At 37.4% G+C, this 27,978-nt stretch overlaps 1 protein-coding gene across 1 annotated transcript; it reads left to right on the top strand.

Moving 5' to 3' along the window:
- Window positions 1-79: 79 nt before the first annotated feature.
- Window positions 80-24,204, top strand: LOC127661322 (short transient receptor potential channel 6-like). The gene is made up of 12 exons (XM_052151951.1): window positions 80-195; window positions 3,923-4,679; window positions 6,066-6,251; window positions 7,718-7,882; window positions 10,903-11,119; window positions 11,855-12,082; window positions 16,495-16,759; window positions 17,369-17,564; window positions 20,798-21,001; window positions 21,257-21,313; window positions 22,747-22,822; window positions 24,068-24,204. The coding sequence occupies exons 1-12, from the start codon at window positions 98-100 to the stop codon at window positions 24,202-24,204; spliced, it is 2,586 nt and encodes an 861-aa protein (XP_052007911.1). The 5' UTR covers window positions 80-97.
- The last annotated feature ends 3,774 nt before the right edge of the window (window positions 24,205-27,978 follow it).

Raw genomic sequence — 27,978 nt, 5'->3', positions numbered from 1 at the left:
TGTGCATGTTGTCATCTTGTCCGGTGTGAACGGCTCGTTGTGCGCTTTTACGCGCATCAGTCTGTGAGCGAGAATTCACGAAGACAGCAGGAAACCAATGTCCTCTCATCACAGCACTCCTCTCAAAAAAACTTCTGCCCGTCAACAAATGAACGCCGACTTAAAAAATGACCATTTACCAAGGTTTTGCAAGAGGTGAGTTCTCCATTTATTGGCACATTTTGGTGTTCACGCGCACCCCTGCGTAGAATCTTTAATAAAAGATAAGAAAGGATAAATATACATTTCTCAACAAAAGTTGAACTCCGAACTATGTAACAGTAGGTTTAAGTTAACATCATCAAGGTTAAGCAAAATTTTATCACCAAAATAATTTTCCATTAGCCTATATTATCATGCTGTTCTTTCTATTTTGTGTATTGTGCCATTGAGTACACCAATATAAATAGAAGATCATAGTAAGCAACGAACTGACGTAAAGCTCAACCAATTTTCTTCATGATATATATAAATATATATATTTGCAATCAGAACGCTTCCACATACTTTTTGCATTCAATTTGAATAAAATATTACAAAATAATTTGAAATGTTTTAAAACGTGTGCTTGTGCTGTAGCTTTCTTTAAAGAGGTCATGACATATTGTTTTTTTTATATATATATTTGGTATTATTATAATTTATTATCTTCCCTTAGGTCCAATATATATATATATATATATATATATATATACCAGGGTGGAAAATTATTATATACTGAATAATTACTGTTTTGTGAAAAATCAAATAAATGTATTATATATTAAATTTATTTATATATATATATATATATATATATATATATATATATATATATATATATATATATATAAATAATACATTTATTTGATTTTTTTTGCACCAAAACAGTAATTATTCAGTAATATATAATAATTTTCCACCCTGTTTCTGGCCCTCTGTCTGAAACGCTCAGTTTTAAGCTCTCTGGCCCTTTAAGACTTCAATTTAAATGCGTACTGTAATAATTGGCTAACATTGTGCAGCCATTCCAATTAGAGGTCTGCATGGGTCTTAAAAGGAAACCTGACCCATACCTGAGACAGAACGATACCATCAGATTATAAGCCCGAACCCATTTATAATTTCTTCTCCTAGGAAGTAGTGTTGCAATAGGCTATATTTTATGTAAGCATTTAGGTAACATTCGCAACAGTATTGAAACGGTAAACATACAGTTATAACAAGGCATGACAGCCCCTCAGTACGCTAGAGCAGAACAGTAAAAAAGCTTTGACTTATCGTTTGTGTGCTGAAACTTCACTTGGTGCAGAACTATCTGGAATAAAATAAAACTATGCAACAGTCCCCTCTTTACAGCCTGAACTTGTTCAGAACATTGAACCTTTGTGACAACTGCATTAAAAAAAATCTAGATGCAGCGCAAAGAATGAAACAGAGCGTAGGTGTCTTGACATGATTTAAAAAAAATGTGAAGTTCTTTTTAACTTGACACGATGTTTAAACAGTGCTGGTCCTGCGCAAGATGCTGAAGAAACCGTGAGACAATGTGCAACAGACAAAGACATTCATCCAGCATGTGTTTACATAGGAAAACAGAACAGATTCGTGCAAAAACATGTTTGGTGTGAACGGCCCCTACCTTGTCTGTTCACGCATGTCTGTGAGAGCGCGTGCGCGAAACAAGTTCGGTAGGCCTGATTTTTGTTTTATTAATTACAAACCTGAACCTGATGTTCTACTTGAAAAACGGACCCAAACCCAGCCCGAAGCCCGTTGGGTTCTCGTGTCCCGTTGGGGTCGGGTTGCAGACCTCTAATTCCAATAGAGCCATATTTGAAAAGCAATACGAGGAAAATGAACAAACTCCACATGACCACAACATTTAAAAAACTAATTTTTAGGATTAACATATAACCCACATCCAACTAATTTTATCTGAATATATTAAACTGTTTACTCAAGCAGCACCATAAAACTATTAAACAGTCATGGCATATTAAATATTAATGAATGAAAATGTGTACTTATGGTTTTGCGGTATAGTAGTGTTTTAACTGCCCCATCTTTCAATAACGGTTCCTTTGCAAAGCTTTAATCATATTTTGACTGATTCACATGCAATCCATGCTGATATGAGCTGAAAACACATACAATCCATGTTCTGAATGCACAAACGTAATAAAATTAATGTAAACCTTCGTTAAATGGATGTCTTTCGACAACTGTGTCACGTTTTACTGTGTTTTTACCATCTCCCACTGGAGTGCTGCATTTTTAGATGCCATGTCAAGTTAAAAAGAACTTCAACTGATAAAAACACTCTATTCATTGCTGTGTTTTTTGCTTTTTTATGGAGCGAGAATGTGTTTGTTCTGAACAGTTGCTGGAAGAAATGCTTTTAGCCAATATTTATAGCCAATAGTGCTTCTCTCAAAGTCACCATTATTGAGTACTTTGCTGTTGTTTTTGCCATAAAATGATTTCAAAAGTCATTGACTTTTGAAATCATTTTATGGCAAAACCAACAAGATTTTAACTCAGATTGCTGGATTCAGAGTCAAGATTGCTAACCATCACACGATGGTAACAACACTTACTAAACAGCACTCCCCTGAGTGTGGACAACAAACATTCTTTGTGGAAATTGGCAAGTTAAAGGCACATTTTAGGCCTCTTTTTGGGGATTTCAACAGCAAACCAGTTTTTGGGCACAAGACCCTAAGGAGGCTCCACCGAGATTTGAACCAGGCCGTGGGCAGCCATGGTCCAGAAGAAGCCAAGACAGACAGTAGCCAAAACATAGTTTCTAACCAGGGATTTTCAGTCTAATGCTATCCCAACTGATATTTCTCAGCTACATCACGTCTGCCCTCATGGATTTACATGACGCCACCCTACACATGCGAGATGAGCTCTAGAAAGATTTAGAACTTAGTCTTCCTGGCCCCTATGGGGATCGAACCTGCGACCTTGGCATTATTAGCACCACGCATTAACCAACAGAGTTAACTGGCCATGTTTTATTATTGTCAAGTCCCAATTTCACAGAAAATGCTTGCCTTGGTTGTGTAAGATATTTGGTATGCGACATTTAGGAGGGAACCGTTAAATTGCCCTCATTCTCACACCATTATATGTAAGGATATTTGGTATGCTAAATTTAAAAATAAATATTGCTTTTAAAACAGCTTTCCGAATACGACCCTGTCATTGATTGATTGATTGCCCCCAACTCATGCCATTGTTTGAGTCAATGTTGTTGTGTAGAGCTGTGTTTACAGTTTTCGAGAAAAAACATTTTTGGGGTGGGTGATATGGGTGTTGAGGTCACAAATATAATGGTCCTCTTTGGTCCTTTAAAATAGTAAAGGCTCTGAATGCAACAATTTTCTGAAGAAAGGATCTAAATGTGATAAAAGCCCAAATTTTTTATAATTTTTGTTTTAAAAGTTTACAATTTTCTTCGAGAACCCAAACGCTCTTTTCCATTCCAAAACAGTTCATATTGAGCACTATTGTCAAGGACCAAAGGGGAAAAAAACACATTATTAATATACCATAAAAGTAGTCCATACAACACAAAGCTGTTGTGTGGCCCCAGAAAGCTTGCATGAGTCATATAGAATACTGTTATGATGTTTTTATACTGAACCTTTAATAGTGCTTTATAGTATTTGTCCTCCTCAATGTATATTGTGACTACGGCCCTGAGAGATTATCACCCGGGGGGAGCGATCTTATTCCATCAGTTCGGGGTCCAGTCTGCATTGGCACCCCAGTTGGAGGATCGCCTATACCATCTTATAACGACCTCATCCAAACTGAGGACATTTAGAATTTTACCTACTGTTACCTTGTTTTAATCAAGTGTTGTGATTTGATGTGCTCTCTGTTGGGTTAGGTGGAGCAGCGATGACATTCAGAGGAATACATTGTCGAAGAGCCGCCGCATGGCTATGCGGAGACATGCATACATGTTTAACGCTCATTACAATAGTTTGTCACCAACTGAGGAGCGTTTCCTAGAGGCGGCTGAGTACGGAAATATTCCTGTCATCCGTAGGATGCTAGAAGAACTACCAGAACTTAATGTCAACTCTGTGGACTACATGGGCCAGAATGCATTACAGCTTGCAGTTGACAATGAACACCTGGAAGTGACAGAATTCCTGCTGCAGAAAGAGAACCTGGCCCGGATGGGTGACGCTCTGCTGTTAGCCATAAGCAAAGGCTACACTCGTATTGTGGAGGCCATCCTGGGCCACCAAGCCTTTGCAGACACAACCAAACTTACCAACAGCCCCCTCCAGGCAGAGACACAAGACGACTTCTTCGCCTTTGACGAGGACGGCACTCGATTTTCTCATGATATAACACCCATTATACTAGCCTCTCACTGCCATGAGTATGAGATTGTGCACATTCTGCTAAGGAAGGGTGTCCGCATTCAACGACCACATGACTACTTCTGCAAATGTAACAGCTGCCTCTACCACCAGAGGCACGACTCTTTCAGCCACTCACGTTCCAGAATCAATGCATACAAAGGTCTCGCTAGCCCCGCTTACCTGTCCCTGTCCAGTGAAGACCCAGTGCTGACGGCTCTAGAGCTCAGCAATGAACTGGCCGTACTGGCCAACACAGAGAAAGAATTTAAGGTAGGCATGATAATGTGTAGGAATAAACTGTTCTCACCCACAAAGCATCAAATACTGATGCTTGTGCAAGACCCTTGCATGTGCACCATAATTTTGGTAGCTAAATGTGTCTCTACTTGTAATTTTTCTGTAGAATTTCATATGGTGATTATGATTGAGTTTTATTTTGTTTTTACCCTTTCTTTCCAATTCTGAAGTCATAATTACGAGGGCTTTTTTCATTTCAATAAGAAATACCTCAACACATCAAAGAAAACTGTTTGTCAAAACATTTGTCATGGGGTCTTTAAAGGCAATATCAGTTCATACGCATGATATGCAGTACAGTATATAAGGCAGTGTAAATGGTAATGGATGAATTCGAAAAAAGGAAAATTACACTAAGTTTAAGAGTCATAATTTAGGTTTTTAGTTACTTTTTAATGCTGAGTGCATAGGGATGTGGGTGTACAATTTTGCCTGTTAGTTGGTGAGTTTGTGGCCTTTGACAGAGAGTGGGTTGCATAGCTCTCCACTGTATTATATTGGGTTTAAGCTGATGGTAAAAAGGTTTTTTGTTGCTTTCAAGAAAAAAACAAAATAATATCAGCAGTGTCATGTGTCTAAACACAGACAAGTACAATTACTTTCTATGCCATTAGAACAGTAGGTGACAAACATTGGCTGTACCCTAGTTCTTGTAACAAATGTGTGGGTAGCACGTGTAACACCATTAATTAAGTTGTTAGAGGTGAATTGTGTAATATCTGCGACACTATTGGCACAAAACGAATTGCACAAATTACTAGGTTTTAAATGTTTTGAACAAAATGTGTGCGCTTGCCTTTGCAAGGGCATTAATAGTTGCTAAGGTGTTTTGGGGGTAGTTGCTAGGGTAGTGGGCTTTCTGAATGGTTGCTAGGGTGTAAATAAGCAGTTGCTGTGCTGGATGCTTGTTGTGGTGTTTTGGGTGTTTTTTTGGTTGCTTACTGGACCCACTCAGAAGAGTCCAGCCCCAAGTCTCTAGTCCTTATATACAATATAAAATTATTTTATGATATTCTAGCCCATATAATTCCTTCGGCTCGAGTCACACAATTGTACATCTAGGGAATATTACCACCAATTTTGTTGTCCGCAAGCTACAAATACATTTCAAGGTATCACTCATGTCTGTACCACATGAAGCTAAATCCTTTGACACACAATTTATTTAGAATATGGAATAGCTTTCATTGTAATGTAATGTGGTCATATTCATGAAACATTCATGCCATTCAATGCAATGGGACAGTTCATTTGCAAATGGTTCTACGTACGATTTGCACAGAAATTCTTTCTGCTTCTGTTCCATGAAGAAGGCATAGTGTGTTTATTTCACAAATGTATGCTAATTTCTATTTTCAGAATGATTATAAGAAGCTGTCTATGCAATGTAAAGATTTTGTGGTTGGACTTCTGGATCTGTGTCGCAACACTGAGGAGGTGGAAGCTATTTTGAATGGAGACATTGAGACAGATGGACACATTGATACTGCCGGGAGACCTAGCCTGGTCCGATTAAAACTGGCCATCAAATACGAGCTGAAAAAGGTGTTCTGTTGTGATGATAAGCATTACAAATACACACAGTTGCTCTGTTACAAAACCTAGTGACTATTTTACCCAATATTTGAGTCTGCTACAGTATCTATTTTTATGCTATTTAAATGTTTCGCTTGGCAACTTGCTAACACCAATGACATGGTTGCTATTACATGAGCAACCTATGAAACATTAAAATTACCTTTTTTCTCCACTGACAGTTAGCTTTAGAGTTTATGTTTGGGGCAGTGATGGGCATTTTTGTAGTTGAGTACTCTAACCCACAAAAAACGAGTATCCGATTACTTGTAAATTAAAATGCATGTTAAACATAACACATATAATTAATTTGTTTAATTCACAAACATTACCAAGAACAGTTACCCAGAACCAAGAATTCAACAAAGTTGAAGGCGTTAATGAAATGAACAATATAATAATAATGAAAAACAAAAAAGATTTTAAAATATTTGCACTCACCTGGAGCTTAAATAGAAACCAATCACGACATGAGTGTAACGCACAGCTATAAACTCTGATTTCATGCACACACACACACACACACTGCCGGAGTTTGTCTTTTCTTTCTCCTATAAAAGCAGATCCTCTTCGGCTGGTTTGCAACAACTGGATTCAAATAGAGTAGAATTCAATAAGAATCAAATAATTACAAGAATTGCCTTGTAATATAACTTGGCTTTGCATTAGAAGCACATTTGCCATTATATCTTCTTCTCTTGTCCAATACCTCGATGACACACATCCACAATGCCCCCCAGTGGACTCAATTGTAACTGCATGTTTTGGTGAGATATTCAAATGGAAAATAAAGTGTAATTCAGTGCTGCTCAAGGCAGGCAAATGCAGAAAGTTAAATTAAATTGCAATATTCTAGTAGTGATTTTAATACTCGAGTAGCTGGTGCAGAATGAGTACTTGATTTCTTGATTGTGCACATCCCTATTTTGGGTTAGGTCATTTGGTTAATAAAATAATAATTCCTGTTTACTGTTTTACATAATTTACAGCTAAAATTGCAACCTGTTTTTGGTGCCTCTATTTGGACATTTTATCCAGAAACTGGAGCTCACACTTGCCCATATGTTCAACAACACTTCCAGCTTCGGCCACTGGAGGCAGTGATTCGAATTTCGGTAAAGCCAGAGCGATTTCAGTAGAAGATCTTTCAACCAACTGATGCTGAATTTACACCGTGATCAATCTGCTTTGTGTGAGGAATACTTGCTGCAGAGCTTTCCAAATCGGTAAAGCCTTTGGAAGGCAGCTGCCTATATAAGCAGTTGACAGCAAGACAGTAGACTGTCAGGTTTTGGAACAGAGCCAATTATTTCATTCAGTTAAATATAATTATACAGTATATGTGATTTTCTATAACTGTGGATGATTATACAGTAATAATAACAAATCTCTATGTTTCCACTTGCCATCTCTGCATGATCTAATACTTCAAGCAGTTTGTTGCCCATCCAAACTGTCAACAGCAGCTCTTGTCTATCTGGTATGAGAATCTGTCTGGGCTCAGACAGCAGACCACAGGAGTGAAGATACTCATGGTTCTGGGGGTGGTGGTTGGACTGCCCATCTTGGCCTTACTGTACTGGATTGCACCCTCAAGCAAGGTCAGCCTGCAGTAAACTTTAGTCGTTTCTCCTAAGAACTCTTAACTGGTGTAACAAAAGAAAGAAATAAAGAAAGAAGGCAATGTTTTGCATGAATTTATTCAAAATGTGAATTATGCAGCCTATGATTTATAGCAGTAGTTCTCAACTGGTGAGTCACAGGTTTGTTCTGACTGGGTTGAATACAGCAGGGATAAAGCAATGCTGAAAGCAAATTATGAGAATGCAAATAACCATATAATCATTATTATAAGGCATTAATGCTTATATACCATATAAGTATTATGTAATCATTATGGCAGCAAAATAAATAGTTTAATAAATTTGTAAATGTGTGGAGAAAATGCTTCCCACATATTTTGATTTTGACATTTAAGGCAGTGTTTCAAATCCAAACTCTGGCAAAAACATACTGGCTCAAAGAAATTAAATAAAAATTGCGTACTTTAATATTTCGTTGGACCACCTTTAGCTTTGATTACGGTGTGCATTCTTTGTACCATTGTTTCAACAACCTTATGCAACATTACAACATTTATTTCAATCCAGAATTTAATAAATTTTTGGCTGAGATCTTGTATTGATGACGGGAGTCAAACTACTCCATAAATTCTTCTCCAGCACATCCCGAAGACTTTCAATGGGGTTAAGGTCAGGACTCAATTCAATGAGTGAAAATGATTCCTCATGCTCCCTGAACTACTGTTTCACAATTTGAGCCTGATGAATCTTGGATTTGTCATCCTGGAATATGCCTGTGCCGTCAGGGAAGAAAAAATCCATTGATGGGATAACCTGGTCATTCAGTACATTCATGTTGCTGATCCTAGACCTGACCAATTGAAGCAACCTCAGATCATAACACGGACTCCAGAGGCTTGTTCTTTGGGCACTATGCATGACGGGTACATTGCTTCATGCACTTCCCTTCTTAACTTGAAGCGCGTGCCCATCGCTTTGGAATAAATCTGGACTCATCAGACCGTGTGATCATTTTCCATTGCTCCACAGTTCAATCTTTATGCGCCCAAGCAAATTTAATAATTTTTTCAATTAGTGGCTTTCTTGTGGCCACACAGCTGTAAGTTTTCATTGCATTTTGCATGTAGAAATGCTCTTACTTTCACTATTAAATATAGACATTCTACTATTTTTTACGATGTATACTTCACCAAGCGTTTTAGTGATCTCTGATCATGATCATTCAAGATTTTTTCCCAACCACATTTGTTCCGCGAAGCTGACGGTTCACCACTATCCTTCCAGTGATTTCAGCAATCTCCTTAGCTGTTTTCTTTGCTTGATGCAGGCCAATACTTTTCCCCTTATGAAACACAGTAACATCTTTTCCACAACAACAGGCTATGTCTTCTGACGTGGTTGTTTAAGAAACGAGAGGCTACAATGCATCAGGTAGGGTTAAAAGAATTGTTGCCAGCGGAAACAAATTAATCACTGCAATAATGATCCAATCATAGACTCTTAAGCATCTGCTTATTTAAATCCAAATAGCAACTTTTTTTAGATTTTGTTTACCTATCACATTATTATGTTATGATAATGTTAATAATTTTGCATATTGTTAGGCTTATGTAGTTCAGTTAACGGCATATGAAGTTCAGGAGGCTCTTTGCTGTCAGTAAAGGGTTACTTTTTTAGCGCACTTTCATGTCACAAAACAACATGGTGCTGACCACAGCAGAGTTTGTCTTTGGGAGATATGCCAACAAAACTACATCTGCTAAGAAACCTAATTAAGTTTTTTTAAATTAAACCTGTTTGAGCAGATAGATTAGAGTCTCTAGTTTCATCCGATATGCCATTTTTAAAATGTGAGTGATTTATTGTAAAACTTCATGCTTCTAAACACAATGTACACTAATGCATATGTAAAGGTTCAATGAAATGAGCATGCGGGGAACAGCGATTCCAACACAGGTACATCGCTTTTATTTATAAATCAAACACGTGAGCTTCAAGCATGATGGTAAAGCTTCATAACAGCTGACAGCGGCCAACACACACGCACAGTGTATTCACTCCTAAAATCAGACCAAAAGTTACGTTTCAGGCTGCAGATGATATTTGGACCACTCAACATGTTTGGCAGACACGGGACAATGGTAATCAGTACATAGATTCAGAAATTTTAATGTATACGTTTATTTTTTCTTGGTTGGCAGTGATTGGATGATACTGGTTGTAACAAAACTTCACAGCAAGGAGGGCATGGGGAACCAGTTTCTTTGTCTCACAAGTAAAGCTTTTAATTAACAAGACTTGCAGCTTTACAGCAACTAAACAGTTTAACAAACAGTTATCAGCTTCTCAATGGCTTGTCAGCATCACAAGAGCTCTATAAGCAACACAATAACTGTTTCAGCATCACAGCAGGTCTCTTGTCCCTGACTCTGATTCCCCATCGGTGCCGTGGTCCTTTTATACCACTCTCCCCAAGCAATGCGATTAGAAACAGGTGTTAGACATAATCTAGATCAGGTGTAAGCGCCCTTACTGCTTTCTATCTCTAGGGATGGACGCTCGACCACGCCCCTGCTGCCACACTTCGAATCAGATTTATTTATGCTAATTTCTGACTAATTTTTAACACTCCTGGAAACATAATAAACAGTTTCATAAAAAAAAAAATCGGACTTGCTATAGCTTGGTATTATTTAAAATTTCAAAACTTAGTCCCGCTTCCCATATATATGTGTGGACATCAATTTTTAGGAAAACTATTTGGTCATGTTTCTGTCATATTTATTAGGTGCTACTAGTTACAAATGAAAATGGAAAATGCACACAGCAGTCACGCTTGAGTCTCAAGAAGTTAAACAATTTTGGTACCGCTTTGTTCACCAGTTGATGTCCAGTGCCTTGAAGACCAGTTGCAAACCACTGATTTAAAGAAAAAATGACCCCTATAATTTAAAAAATATTTTTGTATAACTTCCAAAGCATTATAAAATCACCACTGTTCATTTCTTTTGTGTTTTAAAAATGTTTTTTAACTGTAGTTGGGGAAGATCATATGTGGACCTTTCCTGAAGTTTGTGGCACATGCAGCTTCTTTCACAATCTTTCTTGGGCTTCTCCTCATGAACGCCGCTGACCGTTTTGAAGGGACGACACTCCTGCCAAACATGACTGTCCATGACCACCCGTCCCAACTGTTCCGCATGAAAACCACCTCTTTCACCTGGATGGAAATGCTGATCATTTCCTGGGTCATAGGTCATACGGCATCTCTTACTTTTTACACTACAAAAGATCAAACATCGATTTCGATCATGTTTAGAGTATTAGTACAGCCTTTTCTCACATGGACAAGATGTCAATCCAAATATTTTCATCTAAATTGGACAACATTTATTTTAAGTTCTGAAACCATGAAATGGCTTTGTGTGAGGAACAGACCAAAACTAAAGTCATTTTTCACTGATGGTCTTCCCCTCCGTTGTAGCCCTCAAATCTCAATTTTAAGCTTTGTGCTGTAAGACGTGTAATGCTGGGTTTAGTGTTAATGATGCCAAATGCTTTTGGTTATTGCATGTTTTGTGACAGATCTCGGTGTGGCAGGTTTGAATATGAGATCTGAGACCTACGGTAGAGGAACTATTCCATTAATGTGCTCTGTCAATACATGATTTGCCAAGAAGCTTCACTTGATGCTAAAATAAATTTCCTCTACTGATATACTGAAATAAATCCCTAATGACATCCACAAGGATACAACCATTCATAGAAGGGTCATGACTCTTCAAACTGTCTAACATCGGTCGCATCTGTCAATGTATTCTACCAAATTATATCAGAAATATTAGTAGAAATGGTCTATATAGTAATATTGTTAAGGTCACTCAGGGAAAGAATGTTTGCTATTTTTTAATGATATTGAATTACTTTTTTAGGGCTGTTTTTTTAATGATTATAATCTGATTATGTATCTTGGTTCTTTTCCAATTTCAGGAATGATCTGGGCTGAATGTAAAGAGATATGGTCTCAGGATCTTCGGGAATATCTCTTGGAGCCCTGGAATTTGCTGGACTTTGGAATGCTGGCCATTTTTGTGACTTCCTTCATTGCTCGATTTATAGCATTTTGGCATGCAAATGTTGCACAGAGTTATGTCGACAAGCGCTACACAGATCTATCAAACATTACCTTGCCCTTAGAGATAGAATATTATCGACTTGGTGAGTACTGCTATGAACTACGCAAATGTATATAAAGAAAAACATATAAAGAAATAGTTTAACAGTGTGTTAAACTTGCTTAAAGAAACTAACTGTAAAAATACCCAATACTACAACTTTAATTCAGAGAGATAAAGGCAGAGTAAAGACATTACTAGAGTCCCTGTGAACTGCCTTGATGAGCGCAGTTTTATTTGGTGTGATGATGTATTTCCTCTTGAAAAGCGATTTGGGGCTAGAAATGATGAATCACTCGTTCCTTTATATATAAATAGCCAATAGGCTTTAGTGTACATGGCAATAGGCGTTCAGCCGGGAAAACTCAGAACTGATCTCAATACCGGGCTGCTATTTCACTGCACACTAAAAATTGGTCTCTGGCTGAACTTGATTCAATCATGGATAGTGGTTGCACATGTTTGAAAAGAGTTTTCTTAACTTTAAATTACTATGTAATCTCAACACAAACACATAGAAAGAACCTAGTTGAATTGGGTAAACTCAACAAAACTGCACATGTCAATGTGACTTTTAATTTCATTCTGTACTAACTAGTGAAAGTGAATGTTAGCATGCTAAATACCTGCTGGTTGGAAGCACTACAGAGTTCAGTTTAGTAACTATACTATGTTAGCACAGAAATTCCTCTACAAAGTGAACAACCATTTTTTTGTGTGACATCTACAGTACTTGTCCTCATCATTAGCTCTAGCTCCACTCTTCATCATAATGGTGATCCTTAAAACTCACAACATACCAAAACATTAAACACTAACAAGTATCCCCCTCTACATTCATCATATGCAAAAACACATAAAATAACACTTAATTTTGCATTACACACTATCTATGAGCCTCATGCAAAGCATTCTATGAAATGGAAATCCCCAGCCCAGTTTTATGAATGCTACAAAGTATTTTTACAAGAGTCTTACGAGTGTAAAACATAGTTTAATATTCAAAGTAAATTTCAATTCGATGTCTTAATGGTTTTACAAATTGCTTTTGATGCAACCGTCGAATAAGATTAATATCAGTCATTTCACACAAATGCTAGAATGTGTAAATATTTTATTTTTGAGACAGACAGACAGACAAAATGAAGGGGCTGGAGTTTACAAGTCTTGAAAGTTTTGAGAACATATTTTAACATCCAACCAAATTTTAATTCAGTGTCTTTAAACATACAGAGTAAAACTTCTAGCATAGCAATTCATATATTACATGTGAATAATAAAGAGGCTGGAGCCGATGAATGAGAAACAATTGAGTAAAATATCACAATATGTCATGTTCTTAATCACAATACTCTAAATATAAAGAACAAAGAATACTTACTCATGCTGTTCATCAAAAGTAAAAAAGCTGCATCAAAACAATTCATAAACTCCAGCCACTTTCTTCAGTTCCAGCTTAATATGCAGAAACAATTATAATGAAATCATTTGTTTGTTGATTTCTCCAAGAGTCGATTTGTTTTGAGTGACCTATTCAGGGATGCGCTTCCCATACAACTACGTAACTCACTGCTTAACTACCATAGTACAATGCTTCATTAGAGAAATTAACTAACTAGTTATGTCTGTTTCCCGAAACTGTAGTAACTGTCGCACATCTATAGTTCGAACCACAACAATAGAGCTGTCGTTAATGACGTTACATAGTGGATTGGAGTTATACCTCTGCGGATTACAAATTATAATAGCTCATTTACACATACACTAGAAAGATGTTTAGTGTGGGAAAGCTGCTGAAGACATGAAAGCTGCGTGCACTGTGTAACTGTGACAGATAGATTGCGCTGGAATAGTGGGGTTTCTCCTTACATTAATCTTCTGAGTTCCCCTGACATAAGCACATGCGAAATCTTCAAAAACCTGTATGTCATGGACACATAAACCATGTTCGCCGACAGAAGACGTGTTAAAGTGATGTTCGCATTTATGTGATGTTTCAGAATGTCGCTTTCTGCAAAACCCTAGAATAAGCCGTTTTCTAAAGTGCATGTAAGAGTTGTCAAAGTCTTCACAGAATGAGCGATATATATGGAATAATGATATTCGTAGAAGCCTCGGGGAAGTCAAATTATGTCCACACAGCAAACTAATATGAAAATATGCTTCTAACCACAGTTAAGTTAGTTCCAACCACACATTTTGTAAAGTAGTTTGAAATTTTTGTTGGGACTACAGTTTCGGGACACCAAATCGTTGCGTTATGTTGGTAACAATGGGACTTGCGACGACAGTTGGCTAACGATGCTTTTGGGAAACGCACCCCAGCCTGACACAACACTGACTCTGGGGCAGGACTTTGTGTTACTTCAACCAATAGCAGATGAAGGGTGTTTTCAGAAAGCTGTTTGACACAATGTTTTTGTGACAGTGCGGAGGGCGGGCCGGGTCGTGATAATACACACCCGGTCCCTTATCAGGCTAATTAAGCCTCCGAGAGGGATAAAGGCCGATTGCGGACGGTGGTGCGACGAGAGAGAGATCGTTTTACGTTATGTCCGTCATGTGTGTGTGTTTGTCTTTTGTTTAAGTTAATCATTAAACTATTATTTATATCGCCAGGCCGGTTCTCACCTCCTCCTTTCCATTGAACTGCTTTACAGTTTTATTTAGCAATTCCGTTTGGCGCTGCTAGTGGTGCCAAAATTACACACTTTAGCTTTAAATCTAATAGACATGAGCTACTGTAAATGTAACAAAACTTTAACTTTAATGTTAAGGTAATAATTAATCTAGTTGTATAATATTTTAGTACAAGAAATGGCAAAAGTAAATACATAAGTCTAAATGAACACAAAAGCTATACAATTAACTGTAACTTTTAAATTTGTCCTGGTTTTCTATAAACCATGTATTTGAAAATATATCTTATTCTAGAAATGATTCTTTAAGTATGTATTTTGATTAAGGTTGTCAGTAAATATTGCACTCTAAAGAGAAAGTGTTTGAAAAGGAATTCCAACAGACCAAGTTCTATTATGAACAGCCTGGTCTTATGAACATTTCATGACTGTGGCAACATTTTTGCAAAACAAAATGACATGCTTCATTACAGGTTTAGCTGCAGTTTCCTAGTGAAATGTCCAGTGGGGGGCACCAAAAGCAAGTGAAATGGTGTCGTATTCAGATGAGATTTTTAAGGCGATTATTAGATGGAGGCTTTAATGTGTAGAACATACCTCCCAAATCTAAAACGTTAACCTAAACCTAACCAATAGCATTAAAAAAAAGCAAATTAGAGATTAACAAAACAGACATCCTTACCTTAAACCAACACCTAAACCTAACTGATAGTTTTGTAAAATTAAATATAACATGAAATGCACATTTTTAGAAGCAACCATGTCCTCTCGTGTAGCTTCTATGACACCTTTGTTCCACGTGTCAGCTTGAGTGCTTGACTGGTCTTGAGCCGCAGTCTCCGAGTCCTTAGGCCAATACTCTATCAGGTGAGCTAAAGCGGAAGTTAATCATGTAGGAATAAGTGTGTAAATGTAGGTGGGTCTGTAATACATGTGTTAAAATTATGGATGTTATAAAATATCGAAATATCGATTATTGATCAGCACGTTATTTTATTGGTATATTTTTGAGGCAAAGATATATTCAATTAGCCAACATTTAAATTAGAAGCCCATTTGGCATGCTTTCCAATTCACTTAGTTCACCTCTGTTTAACAGTCTGGCAGTATGCACTGGAAGACCACAATAGGGTGATATAACGTACTTATACACAATATATCATCCAGATATACTAGAGTAAATAATCGTTGTCCTTTGATAATGATTTGGGTCAAATTTAATGGATAACTATGCTGCTTGCGCTCCGCTGCACTTCAGAAAGTTGACACTGAGTGTTGGCGGTGTGCGTACCCCATCCACCAGATGGGTCCGGTATGTTACCCCCTTTAATTTAACCTGCCGCTCACACTTTATTAAAGTTGTGTTGAGAATATGTTGTTCTAGTAACATTAAATGAAACTACAGTAGGTTGATTAAGAACCCTATTTGACACAGCAAAAGTTCTAAAAAGAACTTTGTGCATTTAACCTCATAAAAAAGGGACTATTTTAGTTAAATGTATGTTAGAGTCATTTTTTTTAAAGCTAGTTCATATTTAAACTTTAAAGGGAGAGTAGGCCCTTTAAGAAAATGGTGACCTGATACCTATATATCTGTCCATGTTTCATATATGAAATCCTGATTCCAAGGATCTAAATATGATGGTCTCTGAAAACATATTCATGGTTTAAATACTGATGAATTTCAAAACCAACAGGTACATGTAGAAAAACTAGACATGATAGCTGACTTCTCACTGTCACCTGCTGAACATCTTCAGATCGACCCTATGATAGACCATGTGCTCGACCTTTACAAGTTTTCTTTGTATTTCAGCTCGTGTTCACTGGGCTCCTTCAGACCCTCAGTTGATCTCTGAAGGCCTTTATGCCATCGCAGTGGTCCTGAGCTTCTCTCGGATAGCATACATCCTGCCAGCCAACGAGAGCTTTGGACCTCTTCAGATATCTCTGGGACGGACTGTGAAAGACATATTTAAATTCATGGTGATCTTCATCATGGTGTTTGTGGCCTTCATGATAGGAATGTTTAACCTCTATTCACACTATCTTGGGGTGAAGCAGAATGACGCTTTCACAACGTAAGCAACAGATTTATATGTGCTGATTTGAGACTCCTTTGATGATTAATCATATCATATCCTTAATATCAGTCTTTATATTAGTTATATGATTGGAAAACATCCAGAGCCATTGGCAACAGTACACAATGGCATGCTGGAAGAAGGCGTTTGGCAAATTCAATTATCATGACTTCCATGTGTGGACATGAGAGTGAATAAGAGAACTGGACACAGAAAAGATAATTCGATTTTAATAAGAGGCTCAATGTAATAGGAAATTGATGGTCAGCAGGAATTCATTGAAGATTTAGAAATATATAAAGGCCATGAGGTAAGATGCTGAGATGAAATGTAATTAGTCATCCTTTTTTCTCAATGAATCTTTTCTGGAATCTTCTTTGAATGGCAAATTAATGCTTTCATCTATTGCTCATAAATAAATATGGTAACTAAATATGAAACACATGTTTTTATATGCTGATGTAATTACATTACTAACCTTACCTTGAAATTAACACATCTTTATGATATTTTAATTTTGACATAGCAAATCTGAACAAAATGATGTCACATAATGTCCCTGAGATCTGATGGCATTTGTATTTTCGGTTTCCTCTTTTCCCCCAGTGTTGAAGAAAGCTTTAAAACATTATTCTGGGCTATTTTTGGACTTTCCGAGGTCAAGTCTGTCGTCATCAACAACGGGCACAAATTCATTGAGAATATTGGCTACGTTCTTTATGGTGTCTACAACGTTACTATGGTTATCGTCTTACTCAATATGCTCATCGCCATGATCAACAACTCATTTCAGGAAATTGAGGTAATCATGTTCAGAAATGACATTTTGGAACAGGGCAGAGGTACATGTCAAGACCCGGTCATTTGTTAACATGCAACTGAAAGCCTTCTCTGGTTTCAGTAGTTAGAAATGAGCATGTATTTCTTAAAGATACAGCACAGCATGCTGTTAAAAGGAATGGTTCAATAAATAATAATAAATAAATAAAATAAAAAACAGGTAAAGATCTACACTACCCACAATCTTCAAGCAGAATCCAAACTGAGAAGTCGCCATTATGATGAAAACAGAGCTCATTAGGGAACTCCCGCTACCATAAATCATCACTATTGAAGGACCCTTCCAGCCAATGTCATGTTCAGATTTAAGTATGTTCTATAAATAATTATAACGCAAAGACCACCCCTGTTGACACTGCACTTTTAAATGAAAGCGAATGGTGACTAAGGTTAACACTCTGGCTAACACCTCCTTTTATTTTCCAAAGGGGAAAATACTAAATGTAATACAGGTTTATAACAACATGAGAGTGAACAAATTGTGATATAATTTGTATCTTTGGTGAACTATTTCTTTGCAAAACTATGGCTAAATTGGCTGCCTGTTTAACATATTAATTGGCCATGTATTTAATGAAGCATGTCACAAATATAGTTAACAATTATAGGTAAGTGTAAAGAGGTTTAATGGAAAGGAGGAGGCGAGAACCGGCTTGATGATATAAACAACATTTAATGAAATTAAAAGACACACAAACACACACGGGGCAGCTGCAAACTCTCTCTGTCGCACCACTGTCCTCAGTCGGCCTTTATCCCTCTCGGAGGCTTGATTAGCCTGATAAAGGACCAGGTGTGTAGAATCACAAATAATAATCTTTAAAAGATTTATTGTGCCAATGAGATCTGATAAGGCAACAGTAAATAGAGGAGGTTATTTTGTGTTATGGAGACAGACGAAGGCAGACGAGACATGCAGGTGAGAACAATGACTGACTGCAATGATGAGTGCAGGGAATTATGGGAAGTGTAGTTTGACAAGTGAAACACGGGGCAGACAACAGGGGATCGTGACATAACCTCCCCTCTAAGGAGCGGATTCCAGACGCTCCTAAAAAGAAAGAAAAAAAAGAAAAATACCCACACAAACAAAATTGTCCAAGGGGTGAAGGGGGGGGGGGCAGGCAGTCCAAGGGGGGGCACAAGGGGCAGACAGGCAGTCCAAAAGGGCCACAAGACGGGGACTGGCTCAGGAGGCCGGACAGGGACTGGGTCAGGGGACCTGGGAGGTGGCCACGGGACAGGGACATGTTCAGGAGGCCTGGGAGCCGGCCACAGGGTAGGGACATGTTCAGGGGGCCTGAGTGTCGGCCACAGGGCAAGGACAGGTTCAGGAGGCCTGGGAGCCGGCCACAGGGTAGGGTCTGGGTCTGGAGGCCTGGGAGTCGGCCACAGGACAAGTTCGGGAGGCCTGGGAGTTGGCCACAGGGCCACAGCCATGGAGAAGTTGGAGTCGTGGAAGGTGGAGTCATGGAAGGCTCAGGAGGCGGATCCGTAGAAGGCTCAGGAGGTGGAGCCGTGGGAGGCTCAGGAGGCGGCGCCGCCGTAGAAGGCTCTGGAGGCGGAGCCGAGGGAGGTGGCGCCGTAGAAAGCTCTGGAGGTGGAGCCGAGGGAAGCTCAGGAGGCGGAGCCGTGGAAGGCAGAGCTGTGTAAAGCTTTGGAGGCGGAGCCGAGGGAGGCTCGGGAGGCTGAGCCGTGGAAGGCTCGAGAGGCGGAGCCTTGGGTGGCTCGAGAGGCGGAGCCCTGGGAGGCTTGAGGGGCGGAGCCTTGGGAGGCTCGAGAGGCGCTGGCTCTGGGACGGTCGAGGCTACAGGCGCTGGCTCTGGGACGGTTGAGGCTACAGGCACTGGCTCACTGACGGTCGAGGCTACAGGCACTGGCTCACTGGCGGTCGGTCGTATGGACCTACTGAACTGAAATATTCCTCTAAAAATCTCCAGTTGTGTTCAGCAGAAGAAAGTCATACACATCTGCGATGGCATGATTGCCAGTAAATCAACTTTAAGACTGTTTTAGCATGCTGTTTTACCCATTCATTTGAGAAGTAATATGAATAATCCATGTATTTATAAATTGGATACATTTATTTTGGTTTCAAACCAGTTCAAATCTGTCTGACATTAAAATGACTATTGTGAATTCTATTCTTCATACTTAAAATCCAATATTAGCATTTTTTTTCTCAGTAATAGCTGTTGTGTAAACAAATGAATACAATAAACAACTGGTAAAGTGTCCATTAAAGACAAGAGATTGAAATGTGTTCTCAGGACAAGGTTGTTCATCATAAATGTCAGGTTGTGCCAAGTTGTTGCATATGTTTTAGATGTTGGAAATGCTGTACCCTTAAACAATAGCTTGATATTTTGGTAATACTTTGCAATAAGGTTGTATTTTTTTTTATCTGTAATTAACAATGAACACTTTTGCAGCATTTATTGATCTTGGTTAATGTTATTTTCAACATTTCAGCATATGCTAATAGATTTTTTTTTTATATTAAAAGTTATAAAAGTATGTTAACATTTTATGTATTTTTATGTATTACGAAAGAAGACTTATTTTTAATTTGGATTTAAAAAATTTTTTTTTTGTTAAATCAGTGTCAATAAACAACAAGTCCCATTGTTACGACTTAACCCACATAGTGTGACAACATGCCCCACTATTGATCCACATGTTTTCAGTGAACTGTGTCTTTTTACCTATAACAATGGAAATGTTGAATAGGTTTAATCTAGTCAAAACTTTAAGGTATGTGTCCATCTATGTACTGTATATATTGATTTTCATTAATGTACTAAACGTGACCGCTATAAAGGTTGTCACTACGCTGGTACCCCCAAGAGGACCATAGAACTAATTTATACCTGATTTATATAGAATATTTATACCTCTTTAATTGTACCTAAATAACCTATTTTGTACATTTAAAAGTACTTTTACAGGTATATGTTTATAAACAAAGTACCTTTTTTCTGGCAGTGTTAAAACTAGCCCCGGTCTCACTAATATTAAAAACATGACTGTGGAGTTTTCTTGTCAAGAAAAAAAATCCTGAAACCTGCTGATGCTTGCAAACAGTATGATACAACAATTAATTTCTAATGATATATAATGACTTGATAGTATCTGTGGATTCACATTCGATAGATATAGCCTCTGCCTGATATAGAAATTTGACTTTGATGACAGGGTGATGCAGATGTGGAATGGAAGTTTGCCAGGGCGAAGCTGTGGTTCTCTTACTTTGAAGAAGGTGGAACCTTACCAGTGCCGTTTAACCTGATACCCAGCCCTAAATCAGTTATAAACCTGGCCCTGAAACTCAAACAGCTCCTGCTAATTCCCCTGCATGGGCACAAAGAGGACCTGAAGGAGGACACAGAGCTTAATGAGGTGAGATGGAGAGGTCAAGCGCTCACATCTGTGTTTTAAATAGATGATGAAAGTTATTTCGTTAGTCATGATGGTCTACTGTATCTTGGTGGTTTAAATGTAACTTCTTATTTTATTCTATATTATTGGTATTTGGGTCCCTCTAATGTCCATTTTATGACTAGCATGAGGAATATGATCTGGAATTTCTTTTTGATTATTGCAAGTAAAATATTATTGGTTTTGTATTAACAAAGAATATTGTTTTGCTTTCAGTCGGGCAAACAAAAAGACTCGAATGAGAAAGATTCAGCTCATCCAAGTCGTTACCAGGTAGTGCACACAACCATGAATGGGAAAATATAAAAAGTATTTGATTGTTTTAAAAATGTATGAATTGCATAAGATAACAGAAACAAATGTCATTTATTGTAACAAAAGACAGCACAAGCACGCTTTTCCAGCTAATTATTTCACAAAAGTAATTCATTATGTTTTACTGTAAATAGTAAAGCACATAATAAAGCACAAAATAAAGACAAAAGTATTTGAAGGATTCTGCAGTATTCTGGTTGTCATATGTTACTGTGTAATGTGAGAATAAAGACATCATGGAGTGATTCGAGAGTCATGATCCTACAGCTATCCTTTACCTGCGACAACAATCAATTATACATTTTAGTCATCATTATTTATGAATGACCGATTCGAATCAAAATTCCAGAAAGCTGTGTTTTGATTTTTAATATGCCTATTTTGAGAAACAAATATTAGCTCTCTGGCTGAAATTGATTCAATCATGGATAGTGGTTGCACATGTTTGAAAAGAGTTTTCTTAACTTTAAATTACTATGTAATCTCAACACAAACACATAGAAAGAACCTAGTTGAATTGGGTAAACCCAACAAAACTGCACATGTCAATGCGACTTTTAATTTCATTCTGTACTAACTAGTGAGTGGTGGTGGTGTAGTGGCTAAAGCACAGTACTGTTAACTAGCAAGGTTAATCAGCAAGGTCACTGGTTCGGAACCCACTGCCACCACCATTGTCTCCTTGAGCAAGGCACTTAACTCCAGGTTGCTCTGGGGGGATTGTCCCTGTAATAATTGCACTGTAAGTCGCTTTGGATAAAAGCGTCTGCCAAATGCATAAATGTAAATGTAAATGTAGTGAAAGTGAATGTTAGCATGCTAAATACCTGCTGGTTGGAAGCACTACAGAGTTCAGTTTAGTAACTATGCTATGTTAGCACTGCAATTCCTCTACAAAGTGAACAACCATTTTTTTGTGTGACATCTACAGAACTTGTCCTCATAATTAGCTCTAGCTCCACTCTTCATCATAATGGTGATCCTTAAAACTCACAACATACCAAAACATTAAACACTAACAAGTATCCCCCTCTACATTCATCATATGCAAATACACATAAAATAACACTCGATTTGAACATTTACTCTCCCTTTCGAGCCCTACGCAAAGCATGCAGGGAAATAGAAATCCTCAACTACAATAACACCACAAAAATTATTAATGTAGTCCCAACTCAATGGATTAAGTAAACATTCAATGGATACAATGCAATGAAATCAAGTTGTGACAAAATGTTCTAGAATTTTGTTGCTTTAGTTTTAAAATTTTAATTGAGTTAATCGAACAAGCAGCAAATATATATATACAGTATATATACAGTTACCTTAAAATAAATTCTTTACTGTTTATTGGAAATGACTCCTCTGTATCTGTCTATATGTGTCCACAGAGGATTATAAAACGTCTAATCAAACGATACGTCATAAAAGCACAGACTGACAGAGAGAACGATGAAGCTAATGAAGGTATATGTGACCTTTTATTTCTGCTCTAGTGACGTTGTATTGAAAATCTTTGCTCTGCTGTACACATTCACACTTTCAATGAGATATTTTGGGCACTAAAATGGATTAGACAGGATGTTAATTATATAATATGCACTGTTTACTGTAGTTTCAGTTTAGTATAAGACAGGAAATTTCTATGTGTTCTTTAAGCATTGCCCTTACAGGTGCAATATGTAATATATTTTCTGTACTAAAGCATAAAATTATGATAATGTGTTATCAGAGATTTAGGAAACATGCTATGTTGAAATACTGGCTTTTCCGAAAACAATGCCACATGCCAGTGTATTCTACTTTGAAATGTCCGTCCCGGAATTTCCGTTTGTGTTTTGGCCTGTGTGATCCCGCCCACTGCCCATTTCCCAATAGTATTTTGACACGCGGGTTGCCAGATTTGAAACAAGTTAGCGGGCAAACACAGCGTGCTGCAGCCATGGAAGCCAGCAATACATCTAGCTAACATTGACAGAGCTTTACAAATTCCACATGAGCTGGTTTATAATTTGCAAACGTATACATTCGCTGATCAACTTACAGTGTAAGGCTTGTCTCTTGCCATTGTCAGTTTGCTCGTTCCTGTTGCGTGTCCTCAACCTGGCAACCCGCGTGAGCTTCGAGTATGGGGAGGAGGGGGTGGGGGTGATAACTCTCTCCAATATTTAGAATTTGGACTGCAGTACCATTTTAAAGGCTTGATGCCAATGTTACATATTGCTCCTTTAAAGTCAACATACAATCTAAGCGGACCCTTTTTAATGGTTGTTTCTGATTTTACTGTGTACAATATTTAGGTGTGTGTCATTACAAAGAAAACAATGGGTGTGGAATGTGAATGGTGTTTCATGTTGACTTGAACTAAATAAAGAATTTAAAAGAATATTCCAGATTAAATAAAACTTGAACTCCAGATGCGTTTGACTCCCACAGAAAATACATTACTGTCCCTCGCTTTGTAAAAACTTAACCAAATTTGATTTACAGTAAAAGTCTGTGATAATTGTACACAGGATTTAAAGGCAGAAATGCGAAGCTCAAATAATGTTTTATTATTTCATTTGTAAAGTTTTCTAAATCGTCTTTTTGAGGTGGGTGGATGAACTTCTGGTTATGCGTTACTAACAAAAGTATCCAGAGATTATGGCCGACTATAAATAAGCATGTCACTTGTCATAGAAGGTCTTTATCACTCTTTTGCATTCATAGGAGAACTAAAGGAGATCAAGCAGGACATTCTGTGTTTACGTTACGAGCTCCTGGAGGAGAAGTCACGTCAAACGGAGGAGCTAACAGAGTTGATCAGGAGACTCGGAGAAAGACTTGTCACACAACAGAATCTTTAGTTATTCTCAACAGTGTCTTGGCCCAAAATATCAGGATATAACTTCATTCTTTATGAGTAGTTTAAGACTACATTAATATAAGCAACTTTTCCTCTAGAGACCAGTACCTCCGTAGGACAAAAGCTGAAATTCAATGATATTAAAGCTGAAGTTTGAATGTTTTTTGAATGTAGATCTTTTTTTTCTCCTATCTGATCTTAATATGCAGGTAAACCATTGGTAGGTTGATTCCTCAAAAAATGTGTAAACACTGAATAAAAACATTGCTCTTTTTGTTTGAGCATCCTGACCAGCCCGACACAGCAACATTGGCTCAACCTATAGCGTGATTTTGTGACAGGACGGTCTGTTTTTTTTCTGACCCATTGAAGACAAGGGGATTGTTTAGGAGACCTGTTTGTATACAGTGATTATTGAAAGACATACTTCATCTTTAAAATGTAAATACATTTTAGAATAAGATTTGAACTCTTCCAAATATACAAAAGCCATTATGAGGCTAATCTAACCTAACCTTAACCTAGCCATCATCACGTTTTTGCATTTCAAGACATCTGCTATTGTGTTGCCATGCTATGTAATGCTCTACATAAACATACAACATTTTAAATGTATTGGTGTATTTCAAGAATGTGGAGATTTGTCATAAGTTAACATGTTATGATTAAAATGTCATGGAATCAGGGTCCCACTACAGATTGTCATCTCTGCAACCCCTTTAAAAAGGCTTTTGCTGTATATATACTGTGTACCGTATGCAACATTTCCAAATACATGGAATACCTGGATGACCAACTACATATTCCAAAACTTGCAGTTTACAACTGAGCACACTACATGGAATACTTTGTGCCAACTTGACATTCCAGCAGTGTGATGAGTGCATTGGAAGGATTATCAGCTATGGTTTTTGAGGTTTTCTTTCATTATTTGAATCAATAGACTGTCCAAAGTTTTTAAAACGGCCAAATCATCATTTTTTATTTCTGAGATGATAAATAAGCCACTTGTGGAATTAAACACGCATGTGATACGGTCATGTGACAACAATGTAGCATACATACAGTATATGCATATATAGCACAGAGTATATAGCCTCATTTTTCTTGTACACACATGCACATACAACATCATAACAGATAACGTACTTGTGTATTGACAGTCATTTCCAGCAGCAACACCATGGACAACCACATGAAGGTGCTGCAGAGTCTTTTTAGAGCAATCCACAATGACATCAGGTACATTTCTTTATATTTATGTCATTTTGTCACCCAAGTAAAGTCCCTCATATTCATTTGTTACTGGTACTATAAGGCACAACAGTAGGGTTTGAGTATCTCTTTGGAGAAACTGATCTGTAAAAGTAACAAATAAATGTAGCTATAAGCTGTGTGGTTGTTAAGTGATGCCATTAACTTAATTTAATTGATTTATAGACATTTTTAAACGTTTACAGTAAGAATAAGTCAGTTCCATTAAAACAACATAATTTAGTTGGATTAGGTCAAATTAATATACTATAGCAGTTTTAACAGAACTTCATAAAGTTCAACAAAACATTTATTTGAATACATTTGTTCAAACTGTGTTGTACAATTTAAAATGAATTTTGATACTACATGAAACTGTTTCGTTAAATAATTTAACTCATGTTAATTAACCTTACTATGTTCAGTTACATTACTATTAGCACATCTCAAGTAAATGTAGGGACAGTTAAACAATTGCAATGCTTATAGAGTTAAGCAGTGCACAAATCAAATCACTGAATAATGACAGTCCATTCTTAACCTAAGCACAAGCGCCATTCATCACCGCAACAGACAATATTTTTACATACCAACATTTCGGAACATCAAACATGATCAAATCTCATCCTATTCTCATTTTGCTCAAATATGTATAAAATAACACTTAATTTCAACAATTGTTCTCCCCAACCAGTCCCATGCAAAGCATGCTGGGATTTGGAAATCCCCTGCCAAGTTCCATTAAAGCTACAAAATACACCACAAAAGGTAATCCATTTGAGTTGAGACTACGTGAATGAGTAAAATTTCATTTTACAAATTTAAATGGACTGAACGCAATGAAATCAAGTTGCGACAAAATGTTCTAGAATTGTGTTGCTATAGTTAATATTTTAATTATTTTTTAATTAAATTAAACAAATTTAATCAAGTAAATTATGTAAAATCTTTTTTTTTGAGTGCAGTGTGATTTCAACTTTACTCCTAAAAATGTAGTAGCCAAATTTCTTGTGAAGAACTACACTACCCATAATCCAGAAGAGAGATCCACTAATCAGAGAAGCCGCTGTAACCACTAAAATGGAAATTGAGGCAAAAAAGGTCAGCAGAAACTGTCAACTCTAATGAAACGTTGTGGATGATGTATTTGAGTTGGTCTTCCAACACTCTCAAACTACTTATATACACAGTATATACATATATATATATATATATATATATATATATATATATATATATATATATATATATATACGTTTATATAGTATACAGTCTCACTGAGCACATTATTAGGAAGACCTGTACACCTACGTATTCATTCAATTATCTAATCAGCCAATCATGAGGCAGCAGTGCAATGCATAAAATCATGCAGATACGGTTCAGGAGCTTCAGTTAATGTTCACATCAACCATCAGAATAGGGAAAGAATGTGATCTCAGTGATTTGGAGCGTGGGGCTTTGAGTATTTCTGTAACTGCTGATCTCCTGGGATCTTCACACTCAACAGTCTCTAGAATTTACACAGAATGGTGCCCCAAAAAAAAAAAATCCAGTGAGCAGCAGTTTTGCGGACAGAAATGTCTTGTTGAAGAAAGAGGTCAACGGAGATGGCCATACTGAATGGAGTTGACAGAAAGGCTATGGTAACTCAGATAACCACTCTGTATTATTGTAGTGAGTATAACAGCATCTCAGAATGCACAACACGTCAAAACTTGAGACGGATGGGTTACAACAGCAGAAGACCACGGCTCCACCTCTGTCAGTCAACTTTATTAGGACCACTGTGTTCCTAATATATATATACTATATATATATATAGTAACAGTATAAGTACAGGCAAGGAGGAGGTAGGAACCGGCTGAACAGTAAGCGTAAGTTTCATGTCAAACTTAACTTAAAACAAACATAAACAAACACAGACACACATGCTATGCGTATATATATATATATATATATATAGGTAATTAGGTGCTGTAGGTAATTACAGCAGTGCTGATGTAGGGCCATATAGCACGATTGTGAGTGTCATATTGCTTATATACAAAAGTTCAATGAACAAGTACATTTGAAAACGTTTGGAAAAACTGAGTACGGTCATAAAAACTGATTTGTGCATGGAACTACTTTCTTACGCTACGGATCAGAATCTGCCATTGCTGGTTCAAAACAAATGATGCGGCCAAGCCTTCATTAGTAATTCAAAATGTTCACTTCAGAAATAGTATCATGGCTTGTGCTGTTTCTAACAAGTTATTGGATAAACAATGATGTATGTGGATGTGTGTGTTTGTCTGTGTGTGTGTGTGTGAGAGAGAGAGAGAGAGAGAGAGAGAGAGAGAGAGATGGAGCGTGTGCGATCACCTGTTGCAACACCCAATCAGAGATGCTGTCAGATTTCTGAAGGTCAGTTTTCTCAGTGGAATATAGACGTCCAAGCGGGGTATTCCTCTCTATTTCTGGGTAGCCGGTGTGCAAATGTAATTACTATAGAAATAGCGATGTCCTCTGCCATTTT

Source organism: Xyrauchen texanus, chromosome 21 (assembly GCF_025860055.1).
Source record: "Xyrauchen texanus isolate HMW12.3.18 chromosome 21, RBS_HiC_50CHRs, whole genome shotgun sequence".
Classification (NCBI taxonomy): Eukaryota; Metazoa; Chordata; class Actinopteri; order Cypriniformes; family Catostomidae; genus Xyrauchen; species Xyrauchen texanus.
Note: the sequence above shows the minus strand (reverse complement) of the source record. Positions and strands in the feature narration are given on the sequence as shown.